This window comes from Oncorhynchus clarkii, chromosome 21, assembly GCF_045791955.1.
Source record: "Oncorhynchus clarkii lewisi isolate Uvic-CL-2024 chromosome 21, UVic_Ocla_1.0, whole genome shotgun sequence".
Taxonomy (NCBI): domain Eukaryota; kingdom Metazoa; phylum Chordata; class Actinopteri; order Salmoniformes; family Salmonidae; genus Oncorhynchus; species Oncorhynchus clarkii.
Window position 1 is genome coordinate 20,877,331 of NC_092167.1, and position 12,635 is coordinate 20,889,965.

General features: G+C 42.5%; 1 protein-coding gene across 1 annotated transcript in view; it reads right to left on the reverse strand.

The window, feature by feature from the left end:
• Positions 1-561: 561 nt before the first annotated feature.
• LOC139379358 (synapsin-3-like) overlaps positions 562-12,635 on the reverse strand; it is a 121,917-nt gene continuing 109,843 nt past the window's right edge. The window contains exons 11-14 of the mRNA XM_071122165.1: positions 2,854-2,985; positions 2,636-2,666; positions 2,319-2,481; positions 562-1,162 (exon numbers count right to left, since the gene is read on the reverse strand). Coding sequence (XP_070978266.1) covers positions 1,039-1,162; positions 2,319-2,481; positions 2,636-2,666; positions 2,854-2,985 — 450 coding nt within the window. The 3' untranslated portion in view covers positions 562-1,038. The remainder of the gene's footprint in view (positions 1,163-2,318; positions 2,482-2,635; positions 2,667-2,853; positions 2,986-12,635) is intronic.

Sequence of the window (12,635 nt, forward strand, 5' to 3'; positions counted from 1 at the left end):
TAGATAGCTACCACATATGCACATATTCGGAGTATTACAAGACGACTGTCATTTCCTGAAGTGGATATAAGCTATAGACATACCAACACATTGCAAATCATGTCTATTCTTAGGTCGACCACGCTTCAAAACCCAAGGATCAGAAGTAAATGTAATTCTCCCAGGAGTATTTGCAACCTTACGGTATGTACAGAATTAAAAGGTAACTGATCTTATAACCATTGAAGCAAAGACGTCAGCTCTTCTTCTCTGTGTTATGTACATAATTCCCACCTTTCAATACACAGCAAGGGAATAGTAGTGAATCAAATGCCCAATAATAAATAAATAAAATGTTCATAGCGCTATTTACACTGGTTAGTTCATAAATGCTTAAAACTTAGGGAAGAATTGTCTGTGATGGAAGACTTAAGATAATATTTCCGCCTCGTATAATTGCAAATTGACAGGTACAGTATGTAGCCTAAACTATCTTGACCTAATGCAAGGAATTTTACATCAAAAATACTTTGTTACTCAAAGGCCAAAGCAAAATCACAAATCATTATATTGTAATATCAGCCTACAAGACATGGAAATCGTATTTCTATGAAATGAGACTGGCAAGATGCTAAGCATTGCTGGTAAACCTAGCTCATACACTATTATTGGTCATTTATAAATACTGTAATATTGCCTTTATCTCCCAAAGTATATCAACATCCTTGAAGTTGATAAAACACAAATATGACCAAAAGAATGAATCAGATGAACAAATTGAATGCAAACCTACATCTCAACTACACCAACCAAGCAGTACTAGATGAACTATAGCCTAATGTACTATTTAAAAAAAAAAAAAATTGACGGATGATTCTGAGAGGTGGATGCTCTCAACCTGCCATTTATGGGTAAGAACAGGAAGTAGGAAGTGGTGGACAGGAAGATCCTGCTCTGTGGGTTGACTGAGCGCGCGCCCTGTAAAATAATGGTATCTTGGAGCTCTTCTGGAGGCCAATGGCTGACAGTAGGCGGATGGATATGGGGAGTCTGTTGAAGTTAGTCGGAGAAGAGGCTGGCGAAGGACTGGCGCAGGCTGCGGATGGTCTCTGCCTTGGCCTCATCGTCCGTGGCGTTCCCTTTCAGGGTCTCAGTGAAGGTGTTGGTGAGCGACTGGGATTTGCTGCAAGGAGCGAAAGTGAGAGTGAGGCTGAGGCCTGAGGGACATGCAACATGGAGAAGGTGGATGTATGTGCATGCATAAATGCATGCACATGTGTGAAGAGGTGCGAGGGGATCGTATTCTGCCAACTTCGCCACTGCACAGTTTGATCAACAGAGGCTGGCCAACAACACACACAATAGGGAATAAACTAGTGCACTTTGCTCTCTAAGGCCAACAACATTTTTACAAAGGAGCTTAATCTTAGAAGACACATGTTAATGTTTATTATAGCAGTAATACAGTCAAACTTTAGAAGTATATCCGAGGAGGCAAACTGAGGAATGGTTGTGGAGAAATCTAGTTGCAAATTGCCCAACCGACAACCCCTTTGCCATGTACAGCCAATCCACGTTGAACTAGGGAGGAGTTACGAGAGAATCAAAACTAGAGGTAGTTTCACTTTTATCACATATTATTTTCTGAAGAGGTTTCTGGAGCTGAGCATCCTGTAAATGCAGGCCATTATTAACAGCCATTAAACAGGAACAAAAGTTGGCATGTCAGAGATTATAATAGAGTATTTTAGTAAACAAGAACAGTCAAGCTACAGGAGCATGTACAGTAAAATCTTTATACAATGTCTCCATCTAGCAGCCGTTTGTGGCATCTGCACAGATCTGCTCTGCAAGTAGATATATTCCTAGTACTCACCCAGAAGGTTTTAATGATCAGACAGTTTAAGGTTCACACAGAACTTTCACTAGAGATCCTAAGCAATAAGGCCCGAGGAGGTGTGGTATATGGCCAATATAAGACATTATAAACTGGGTGGTTCAAGCCCTGAATGCTGATTGGCTGAAAGCCGTGGTACATCACATTGTATACCACAAGTATGACAAAATATGCAGTTTTACTGTTGTAATTATGTTGGTAACCAGTTTATAATAGCAATAAGGCACTTTGGGGGTTGATGGTATATGGCCAACATACCACGACTAAGGGCTCCGCGTTGAGTCGTGCCTAAGAACAGCCCTCAGTCATGGTATATTGGCCATATAACACAACCCCTTATGCCTTAATTATATTCTTCTGTTGAGTTAGTATTAGTATTACACACCCGTGTAAACATCAGCCTTGATCATGGAAATGAGATTTGAGGCATTTGATCACTTACTTCAGTTGAGGAGGTTGTTTCTGGGAGCCAGGGCCGGTGGCGGCGGGAGGTGGGATGGGTCCTGGCTGGAAGGCCTGGCTGGGAGAGGTGTTAGCTGAGCGAGCTCGCTGAGGAGAACCCTGGGCTGACTGGGAGGGAGAACCAGAGCCAGAGCGATGCCCACCTGCAGTGCGAACACACACTCATGTTTCGTCTGAGACACTCAAGGCACTACTATGTGTATTTCTCAACACTCATAATAGTCATATTCACCACAACAGCAATCAATTGTTGTAGCAATCAAACTGGTGATAAGATGTCGATGGAGGTCTCTTTACCTTGGGCCCTTCTTGGCTGGGTCGTCTGTGGCTGTGAAATGAAAAGCATTGAAAATGGACAGTAATAGTGCATGATGCATGGTTGGTTTGATATACTCCCTACACAAGGGCTTATTTGAAGCAATTGTTCATTACTTCTGAGATCGAATCTACATAATCAATTCAAATACAAATCCATAATAGTGTTACACTCTGGAGAAGAGGTGAAAGAGATTTACCTTCACAGCACTAGGCTGTGGTGTGTTGATACCGAGCAGCACGCTACACATCTTATTGATCACTAGATCAGTGATCAGCTGCCTGTCCTCCTCCACGTGCTCACCAATCAGAGGCATGGAACTGTCCATCACCTAGATGACACAGGAGAGGTACACAAATCAGAGTGAAGAACAACACGGACAGTATAAGCAGGGATTCGGGACTGAGTCAATGCAAGTAAATGGGAAAGTCACTGTAAATCCATTTAACATGATTGACTTCATTCTTGCCACTAGAGAGCGGTATTGTACATCTTATTTGAGTAGCTAGGCCCAATGAAGATGATGGTGAGGGGGTGAAACCATTACAGTTTTGATGTTAGAGCACAATGATTAAAGGAGCCTATTGACCGCTGAAATGTGTATACAGTACTATAGGCATAAACATGAGAGTTGTGACTTCCCCCATATTATTCCGGTCATTATTTTAGTACATTTAGTACTTATTTAATAACTTATGGGTGGACACTGGATGTCAGGACATGGCACGGCCACATAGATAATTGACTCAACACCGTAGCATTTCAACTCACAACACATGTGCTTTGTTTGAAACCATCTCTGCAAAGCAGGTGGCTGTCCACCGATCCAACAGCCATGCTTTCCTCCGCATGAGAGGGCTGTGCCAATGCCGCACCAAATGAGAACCAAAACAAACAGAGGAAAGTGTGTCTCATAGGCTGAGGGAGAGAACGAAGGGAACACTTTGCCAGCAGAATGCATGTGTTGTGTCCCCAGAGCGGTATCAGGCCGCTGCACGCATTGTGGCCAGAGCACACTGTAAACAGACAGAAGTTCAGGCAAGTGTCTGTGTGTGTGTGTGTGTGCGCGCAGCTGGGAGATGGGTAGAAGGAAGAGAACTGGGCAGGTGATGTGCCTGTTGGTGTTGCCCCTTTTTTATAACCAGTGGTGTAAAGTAAGTAGTTTTTTGGGTATCTGTAATTTACTTTACTATTTATATTTTTTACAACTTTTACTTCACCACATTCCTAAAGAAAATTATGTAATTTTTACTCCATACATTTTCCCTGTCACCCAAAAGTATTTGTTACATTTTGGATGCTTAGCAGAATAGGAAAATGGTCTAATTCCCACACTTATCAAGAGAACATCCCTGGTCATCCCCACTGCCTCTGATCTGATAGACTAAACACCTGCTTTGTTTGTAAATTATGTCTAAGTGTTGGAGCGTGCCCCTGGCTATCTGTAAACAAAACAAAAACAAGAAAATTACGAGGTCTGGTTTACTTTTGATTCTTAAGTATATTTAAAACCAAATACTTTTAGACTTTTTCTCAAGAATGACAATTGGGTACTTTTTCCACCTCTGGACATAACCATAAGGGACTGGGACTGATTGAGCCCTGGAGGACTGGCAGCTGCAGCCGGGACCCACTGCAAGCCAGGAGCCACTTCAAACGTGGTGCAGTGGCAGCCAGAGTACCGGTTACACCCTGGTGATTTATTGGGATATAGACTCATCTAGCAGATGACAAGGCTGCAGTTAGTTGCCCTTTAGTATTAGAACATGGAGAGGTGTTGTTTTTCTCCTCTTTTATTGGGCTGCACAATGTTCTTTCCTGCTGTAGGTCTGGACACTGTGTTCTGGAATGGAAAGATTACGGGTTGGAAATGGTGAACTCTGTACTCGGCCGGACAATACAGAAACTCCAAAGAGGCTATTGTTGTTTGTTTACGTTAGCTAAGAGATTTCTATGATAGTGTGCAACATTTTTTTATGTGAAATGGCAAGTGCCATGCCAGATGTACGCCTAAGTATGTGTGCCAAAATTCTCACACAGATGTTGTTGAACTATCCATGCAAACGATTTTCCGTTGAATACTGCTATTAATACATGGAACTTATATAGCACTTTAAGGACCCAAAGTCGCTTTACAATTATAGAAATGAAAAACAACAACAAAACAGGAGTCAAATCAAAACATCAGACTAAACATTAATACATGGATCAGTGTATGAGGAGGGTTGGGATCTGGATATGAACCAGGTTTGGGTAAGTGGTAGGGTAAGGCTTAGGTACTGCTCAGAATGGTGAAGAGAGGAGTGTCTTAGTAGTGTATTTCTTTGCTTGTATATGTGTGTGTGCTGGGGCTTTAGGAGGGCCTGAAAGATAGTGATGGACTCCCGAGTCACAGATGGCTGGAGGCTGGAGCAACCCTGGAGAAGCCCCTGTCGCCAAAGTGCTGTCAGGACTTGGTGTTGGTGAGGAGATGGGCTGCAGAGTTTTTGAACCATTTAGAGCTTATGGAGGGAGCTTGATTTGATGCCGGAGGGTAGTGAGATGCAGTAGTTAAGAAGGGAGGAGATGAATGCATGTATGAGGGTTTCAGTGGCAGGACGGCAGAAGAACGACCTGACCTTGGCAATGTTTCAGATTTGGAAGAATGAGGTTTAAACAGTCTGTCTTATGTGGTAGTCAAATGAAAGGGTGGAGTCCAGGATGACGCCAAGGTTTTGTGCATGGAGGGAGAGAGAGAGACAGTGGTGTCGTCAATGGTGAGGGTGAGGTTGCCAGCTTTGGTGAGGGTGGAGAAGTTCTGTTTTATCACTGTTGAGCCTAAGGAAGTTTTGTTTTTATTGTAGAGAGGCAGGATTCAATGTTCGTCAGAGGTGGGTTGAGGAGGGATTTGGTGCCGAGGTAGATCTGGGTGTCATCTGCATAGAAGTGGAAGTCAAGGTTGATGTGACGGTGGATCTGACCAAGAGGAAGGATGTAGATGAGTAAGGAACCCAGCACAGAGCCCTTGGGAACACCCTGTATAACTGCAGCTGAGTCTGAGGTGTGGCCATTGAGGGAGATGTTGTGGGTCCGGTTTGTGAGGCATGATTGTAGCCAGGCCCTCCAGCCTGGTGAGGAGGATCTGATGGCTCACTGTGTCAAAAGCGGCACTCCAGTCAAGGAGAATCAGGATGTTGAGGGCACCAGCATCAGCAGAGATGAGGTCATTGATAACTTTGAGGAGTGCAGTTTCAATACTGTGGAGGGGCGGAAACCAGACTAGAGACAGAGACAGTTCAGTGCTTCACAGACAATAGGGCGAGACAGTTCAGTGCTTCACAGACAGTAGGGCGAGACAGTTCAGTGCTTCACAGACAGTAGGGCGAGACAGTTCAGTCCTTCACAGACAGTAGGGCGAGACAGTTCAGTGCTTCACAGACAGTAGGGCGAGACAGTTCAGTGCTTCACAGACAGTAGGGCGAGACAGTTCAGTGCTTCACAGACAGTAGGGCGAGACAGTTCAGTGCTTCACAGATAGTAGGGCGAGACAGTTCAGTCCTTCACAGACAGTAGGGCGAGACAGTTCAGTCCTTTACATACCTTAAGGACACATTTTGACATTCGCCATATGGTTAGTGAGAAAGTCCACATTGCAAATGTACGGTCCCTTCCTAGACGTCCGACAACGTTTCTAAAGTTTGCGGACGGCGTCGGGCCATGCAGCAGGGCCGGATCTTCCAGGAAGTCATCAAACGAACTCTCGGACATTCGGTTTCCATTTTATAAAATTTTCCAATTTTGGTCATTTTTCCGCTCTCCCGGTAAATCCCACAAGAGGGCAAATGGAATCATATTGCAAACGTACAAAACATCACCAATCACGACGTGACCTTCTCTCCTAAACGGAAAAGATTTCAAAGACGAAACTTGGTGAGCATAGGTTTGGCATAATGGGCAGTTGGCCCAGAACAAGATGGCGTCTAGGTCTCAACGGTTTCTGAGTTATGGCCATTTTTCTGGGATTAAAGGTCAAAAATGAAAATAGAGCAATAATTTTTCCGCTTCACATCCAAGTAAATGAACCTACGGTGTCAATAAAAAAGAACCAGCCATTTATCTATCGTAATTTAAGAGAAATCGTACAATGTCAATTTTTTTAAGTTACAGATCCAGTTGCAGCGTGTTCAGACAAATCTTTTTGAATTGTGTTTCCGAGGTATGCGAGATTTCTGTGATTCTGAAATAACACACATTCATTCAACCCTCTGCAAATAAGTCAGTTCTTAACATAAAGACTTAAAACTCGATATTCTATAAGTGCCTACCCCAAGGAGGATATGGGTTCACGTTCAGCTTCCTGTGTAATGGACGGTGACTTGCTGGTTGACTTTTGTCCATTTTAAATATGTTTAAACAGTGAGGTACCATCACCAAAATGACATTCTGAAATCAACACCAATGAGTGATGGAGAGGAACCAGAAACACTGCCCGGCCATCCCGAGTTCATCGGGCCAGTTAATTTCACATTTCTGCAGTATTTTTGAGCATGACAAATTCTTGATGATAAATGCCCATTAAAACATGTTGCAAACGCACAGTGCATTTGCAATATGATTCAACAGTGAAAAACATCACCAAATGCACATGATGAAATCAACACAACGAGCAATGGAGAGGAACCACTATCACTGCCCGGCCATCCCGAGTTCATCAGGCCAGTCAATTTTGCATTTCTGCAGTATTTTTGAGCATGACAAATTTGCGATGGTAAATGACCATTGAAACATAATGCAAATGCACCGCCGTGCACCTGGTGAATGGAATGGGTTACCAGGAGCACATTTTAAAAATGGTTTTTAATGCCATTACGGGGTAGAAAGGGGTCCACGGTTAGGTAGGGAGCACCCCCCACCCGTGCCTATTCAATAAGGGGCGCCCCTTGTCATTATGGACATTTTTCAAAAAATTATTAAAAAACAACAGTCCCACTTCTCCCTCATCATACATGACAAATAGACCATCTAGGTTGATTCATGGCTTAACAGTGCTATGTATCATTTTGGCAGTATAAATGCCTTTTGGGCATGGTTCACTGACTTTTGGGTTTGTAAGCCGACTTCCATTGATCGTACATTGCAAATGGACATAACATCCTGATTTGGCACTTCCAAATCTTTCATATTGCATTTGGACATTTCTTATGGCATTTGCCCCCCCCAAAAAGTGACTTTTGACTTCCTATGAAATCATATTGCAAAAACAAAAAAACAAATAATGATAATACAATTTGACAAAAGTATATTCATTCTTACACGTGTAATTGACACAAAATAAATTCGAAAGAATACCACTCAATTCGGCGTCGTTTCATTCAAAGTTGATTGCAAATGCCATATGGCAAATGCCAAGTGTAACACTCCAAAAATCCAACAGATGGCGAGTGCGCTCCACCGTGATTTTTCATATTGCAAATGTAAAACAAGTCAAGACCCAAGAGTAAAAAAAAAAAATTGAAAGATTTTTTTTTTTTTAAACGGTCCAGAAAGCACTTCAAGGGGGTGATAAGTTTTTGAAAAACTTATCACCCCCTTAAAGTGCTTTCTGGACCGTTTAAAAAAAAAAATATTTTGATTTTTGAATTGAGTGGTATTGGACACCGTGTATGTGTGTATGTTTCGTACGGTGCCAATGACTTCCCATTCATTTTTGTCCATTTCAGAGGGGTGTTCCCTTACAGACAGTAGGGCGAGACAGTTCAGTCCTTTACAGACAGTAGGGAGAGACAGTTCAGTCATTTAGAGACAGTAGGTTATTTCGATTTTAGAGTTGTACAGTCCAGCGAGGCCACCACCACGGCCAGTGGAGCGGAGGTGACACAGGTAGCCATAACCAGCTTGGTAGCTTGGTTAAGAGAACATAAATCACCAGTGTGTTGCCAAGTTTCAGTTAGGAGGAGCTTGTTGTCAGATATAAGTTCACGAAGCAAAGGGGCTTTCATTGTTCATTGATCAAGTGTTGAGGAGAGCAAAGTTAGTATTGTTAGGTGAGTTTCTGGATAGTGGTAGGCTGACGGGGGGTTAGGCAGTCATGGTTTACAGTGGCAGATGGATTGAAATTCAAATGCTCCCTCACTCTTCTTTTCTTTTTGCATGAAAAGCATAATAACCCATAATTCCATATGACTCCTATACATTACAGTCAACCGGTCTTCCCAAAAACATCACAATCTAATCTGATACAAAACATATCTGCTATCTGATGTCTGTAATATCACAACACAGGCCAACATAAAGATATGCTATATGGGTCTTCCATAAACAAACAAAAAAAGAGTGCCGTTTGCATCCCTTTGATATTTTCAGTAGAAATTGTGTACCAATATTTAAAAGTCTGTTATATTAAATGAAGTGCCTTTTAATATAAACCACATGGAGAACTCAATAAATACAATATTTTAATAAAAACTAGCTAAAGTGCCAAAATTTAGCATTTTGTCTTGTCCCTTCGTGCATCCTGTGATTCTAGGAATATTTTATCCCAAAGTATTTACCATTATTGTAAAGCCCCCATTATTTTGTGGCTTTGACAAAGTCATTTCTGATGATTCATTTTACGACCATCCCTTATTTTAAGGTCAACCCTGTTACGTGAACTAAACTCTCGCTTTAATTTGGTAAAACTATTCCTATTTAAATATTTTTAAAAAGAAACATTTAACATCTAATAGTCAAATCATACTGTAAAAGAAAGTGAGCTGGTTCTACTCTTTTTGGCCATTTCTGGTGGAAAACCTGAGTGTGTCAAGTGTAACCCGTTAACTCTATTATTACCCATAGATTAGTCTCGTGTTGTCATACCTCCAAAATCATGTCGTTGTCACCCCTCCCTCAGGAGGTCTGGAGAATTTTCTATCGCAAAAACATGTTTCACGAACCCTCCCCCACACACGCGTAGAAGGGGTTATGTGCGTCACTGTTTTCCATCCGGGTAGTTGTTGCCTATGCTAGTTTTAAGTGCTCGTTTTGAAGTTATCAAGTGTGGATTATGCTGGTAAAGTCAAACGTCACAACACGTTCAAAACCACTCTGGTGACAAACACACTTTTATTCTCGTCTTCATTCGTCCACATGGTTGCGCTTTGCTACCACCGACAATATCGTGAAGGTCGCCTATTATTTTGTAAGGACCCAAAAAACAGAGGCAGTGTGAACTGTATTATTAGCTAGCTTTTGTAAGATTACTAAAAAACTAAATAGAGGTGCTAGCTAACTTTACACACTGTTTAGCTAAGTTAGCTAGCTGATGACATTTAATTAACTTTCTAATTGCTAGCCATCTTGATGTAATCATTGTAAATTAAAAACAGTCTCCAAATGCATTAGTAGATAACATCCATGGAAGAGCATGAAGTTGCTGCTCCAGCTGTCAGTAAAAGGAGAGTCAGTGTAAGCTGCTGGATAGGGCAGGTCATTTTGTGGGAGGACGTTTAAAGCATTTTAAAAAATTTGGTGAAAATGTCTTAAAAATAAAATATACCTTATTTACATAAGTATTCAGACCCTTTGCTATGAGACTCAAAATTCAGCTTAGGTGCATCCTGTATTCATTGATCATCCTTGAGATGATTCTACAACTTGGAGTCCACCGGTGGTAAATTAAATTGATTGGACATGATTTGGAAAGGTACAAAGCTGTCTATATAAGGTCCCACAGTTGACAGTGCATGTCAGAGCAAAAACAGAGCCATGATGTCGAAGGAATTGTCCGTAGAGCACCGAGACAGGATTGTGTCAAGGCACAGATATGGGGAAGGGTACCAAAACATTTCTGCAACATTGAAGGCCCCCAAGACCTCCATCATTCTTAAATGGAAGAAGTTTGGAACCCCCAAGACTCTTCCTAGATAGCTGGCCGCCAGGCCAAACTGAGCAATCGGGGGAGAAGGGCCTTGGTCAGGGAGGTGACCAAGAACCCGATGATCACTGACAAATCTCCAGAGTTCCTCTGTGGAAATAGGAGAACCTTCCAGAAGGACAACCATCTCTGCAGTACTACACCAATCAGGACTTTATGGTAGTGGCCAGACAGAAGACACTTCTCAATAAAAAGGCACATGACAGCCCACTTGGAGTTTGCCAAAAGGCACCTAAAGGACTCTCAGACCATGAGAAACAAGATTCTCTGGTCCGATGAAACTAAGATTGAACTTTTTGGCCTGAATGCCAAGCGTCACATTTGGAGGAAACCTGGCACCATTCCTACGGTGAAGCATGGTGGTGGCAGCATCATGCCGCAGGGATGTTTTTCAGCAGCAGGAACTGGGAGACTAGTCAGGATTGAGGGAAAGATGAACGGACCTCAGACTGGGGTGAAGGTTCACCTTCCAACAGGACAACGAGCCTAAGCACACAGCCAAGACAACACAGGAGTGGCCTTGGGACAAGTCTCTGAATGTCCTTGAGCAGGCCCAGCCAGAGCCCGGACTTGAACCCGATCGAACATCTCTGGAGACCTGAAAATAGCTGTGCAGCGACACTCCCCATCCAACCTGAAAGAGCTTGAGAGGATCTGCAGAGAAGAATGGGGAAAAACTCCCCAAATACAGGTGTGCCAAGCTTGTAGCGTCATACACAAGAATATGCTGTAATCGCTGCCAAAGGTGCTTCAAAATAGTACTGAGTAAAGGGTCTGAATACAGATGTAAATGTGATATACAGTTGAAGTCGGAAGTTTACATACACCTTACACAAATCCATTTAAACTCAGTTTTTCACAATTCCTGACATTTAATCCTAGTAAAAATTCCTTGTCTTTGGTTAGTTAGGATCACCACTTTATTTTAAGAATGTGAAATGTCAGGATAATAGTAGAGAGAATGATTTATTTCAGCTTTTATTTCTTTCATCACATTCCCAGTGGGTCAGAAGTTAACACACTCAATTAGTATTTTGGTAGCATTGCCTTTAAATTGTTTAACTTGGGTTAAACGTTTTGGGTAGCCTTCCACAAGCCTCCCACAATGAATTGGGTGAATTTTGGCCCATTCCTCCTGACAAAGCTGGTGGAACTGAGTCAGGTTTGTAGGCGTCCTTGCTCGCACACGCTTTTTCAGTTCTGCCCACAAATGCTCTATAGGATTGAGGTCAGGGCTTTGTGATGGCCACACCAATACCTTGACTTTGTTGCCCTTAAGCCATTTTGCCACAACTTTGGAAGTATGCTTGGGGTCATGGTCCATTTGGAAGATACATTTGCGACCAAGCTTTAACTTCCTGACTGATGTCATGAGATGTTGCTTAAATGTATCCACATAACTTTCCTGCCTCATGATGCCATCTATTTTGTGAAGTGCACCTGTCCCTCCTGCAGCAAAGCATCCCCACAACATGATGCTGCCACCCCCGTGCTTCACGATTGGGACTTTGACTTGCAAGCCTTCCCCTTTTGACAATGGTCATTATGGCCAAACAGTTATATTTTTGTTTCATCAGACCAGAGGACATTTCTCCAAAAAGTACCATCTTTGTCCCCATGTGAAGTTGCAAACCGCTGTCTTGCTTTTTTTTAATGGTGGTTTTGGAGCAGTGGCTTCTTCCTTGCTGAGCGGCCTTTAAGGTTATGTCCATATAGGACTCGTTTTACTGTGGATATAGATACTTTTGTACCCGTTTCCTCCAGCATCTTCAGAAGGTCCTTTGCTGTTGTTCTGGGATTGATTTGCACTTTTCGCACCAAAGTACGTTCATCTCTAGGAGACAGGCTGCGTGGTCCCATGGTGTTTATACTTGCGTGCTATTGTTTGTACAGATGAAAGTGGTACCTTCAGGCGTTTGGAAATTTCTCCCAAGGATGAACCAGAATTGTGGAGGTCTACAATCTATTTTCTGAAGTCTTGGCTGATTTCTTTTGATTATCCCATAATGTCAAGCAAAGAGGCAAAGAGTTTGAAGGTAGGCCTTGAAATACATCCACAGGTACACATCCAAATGACTCAAATGATG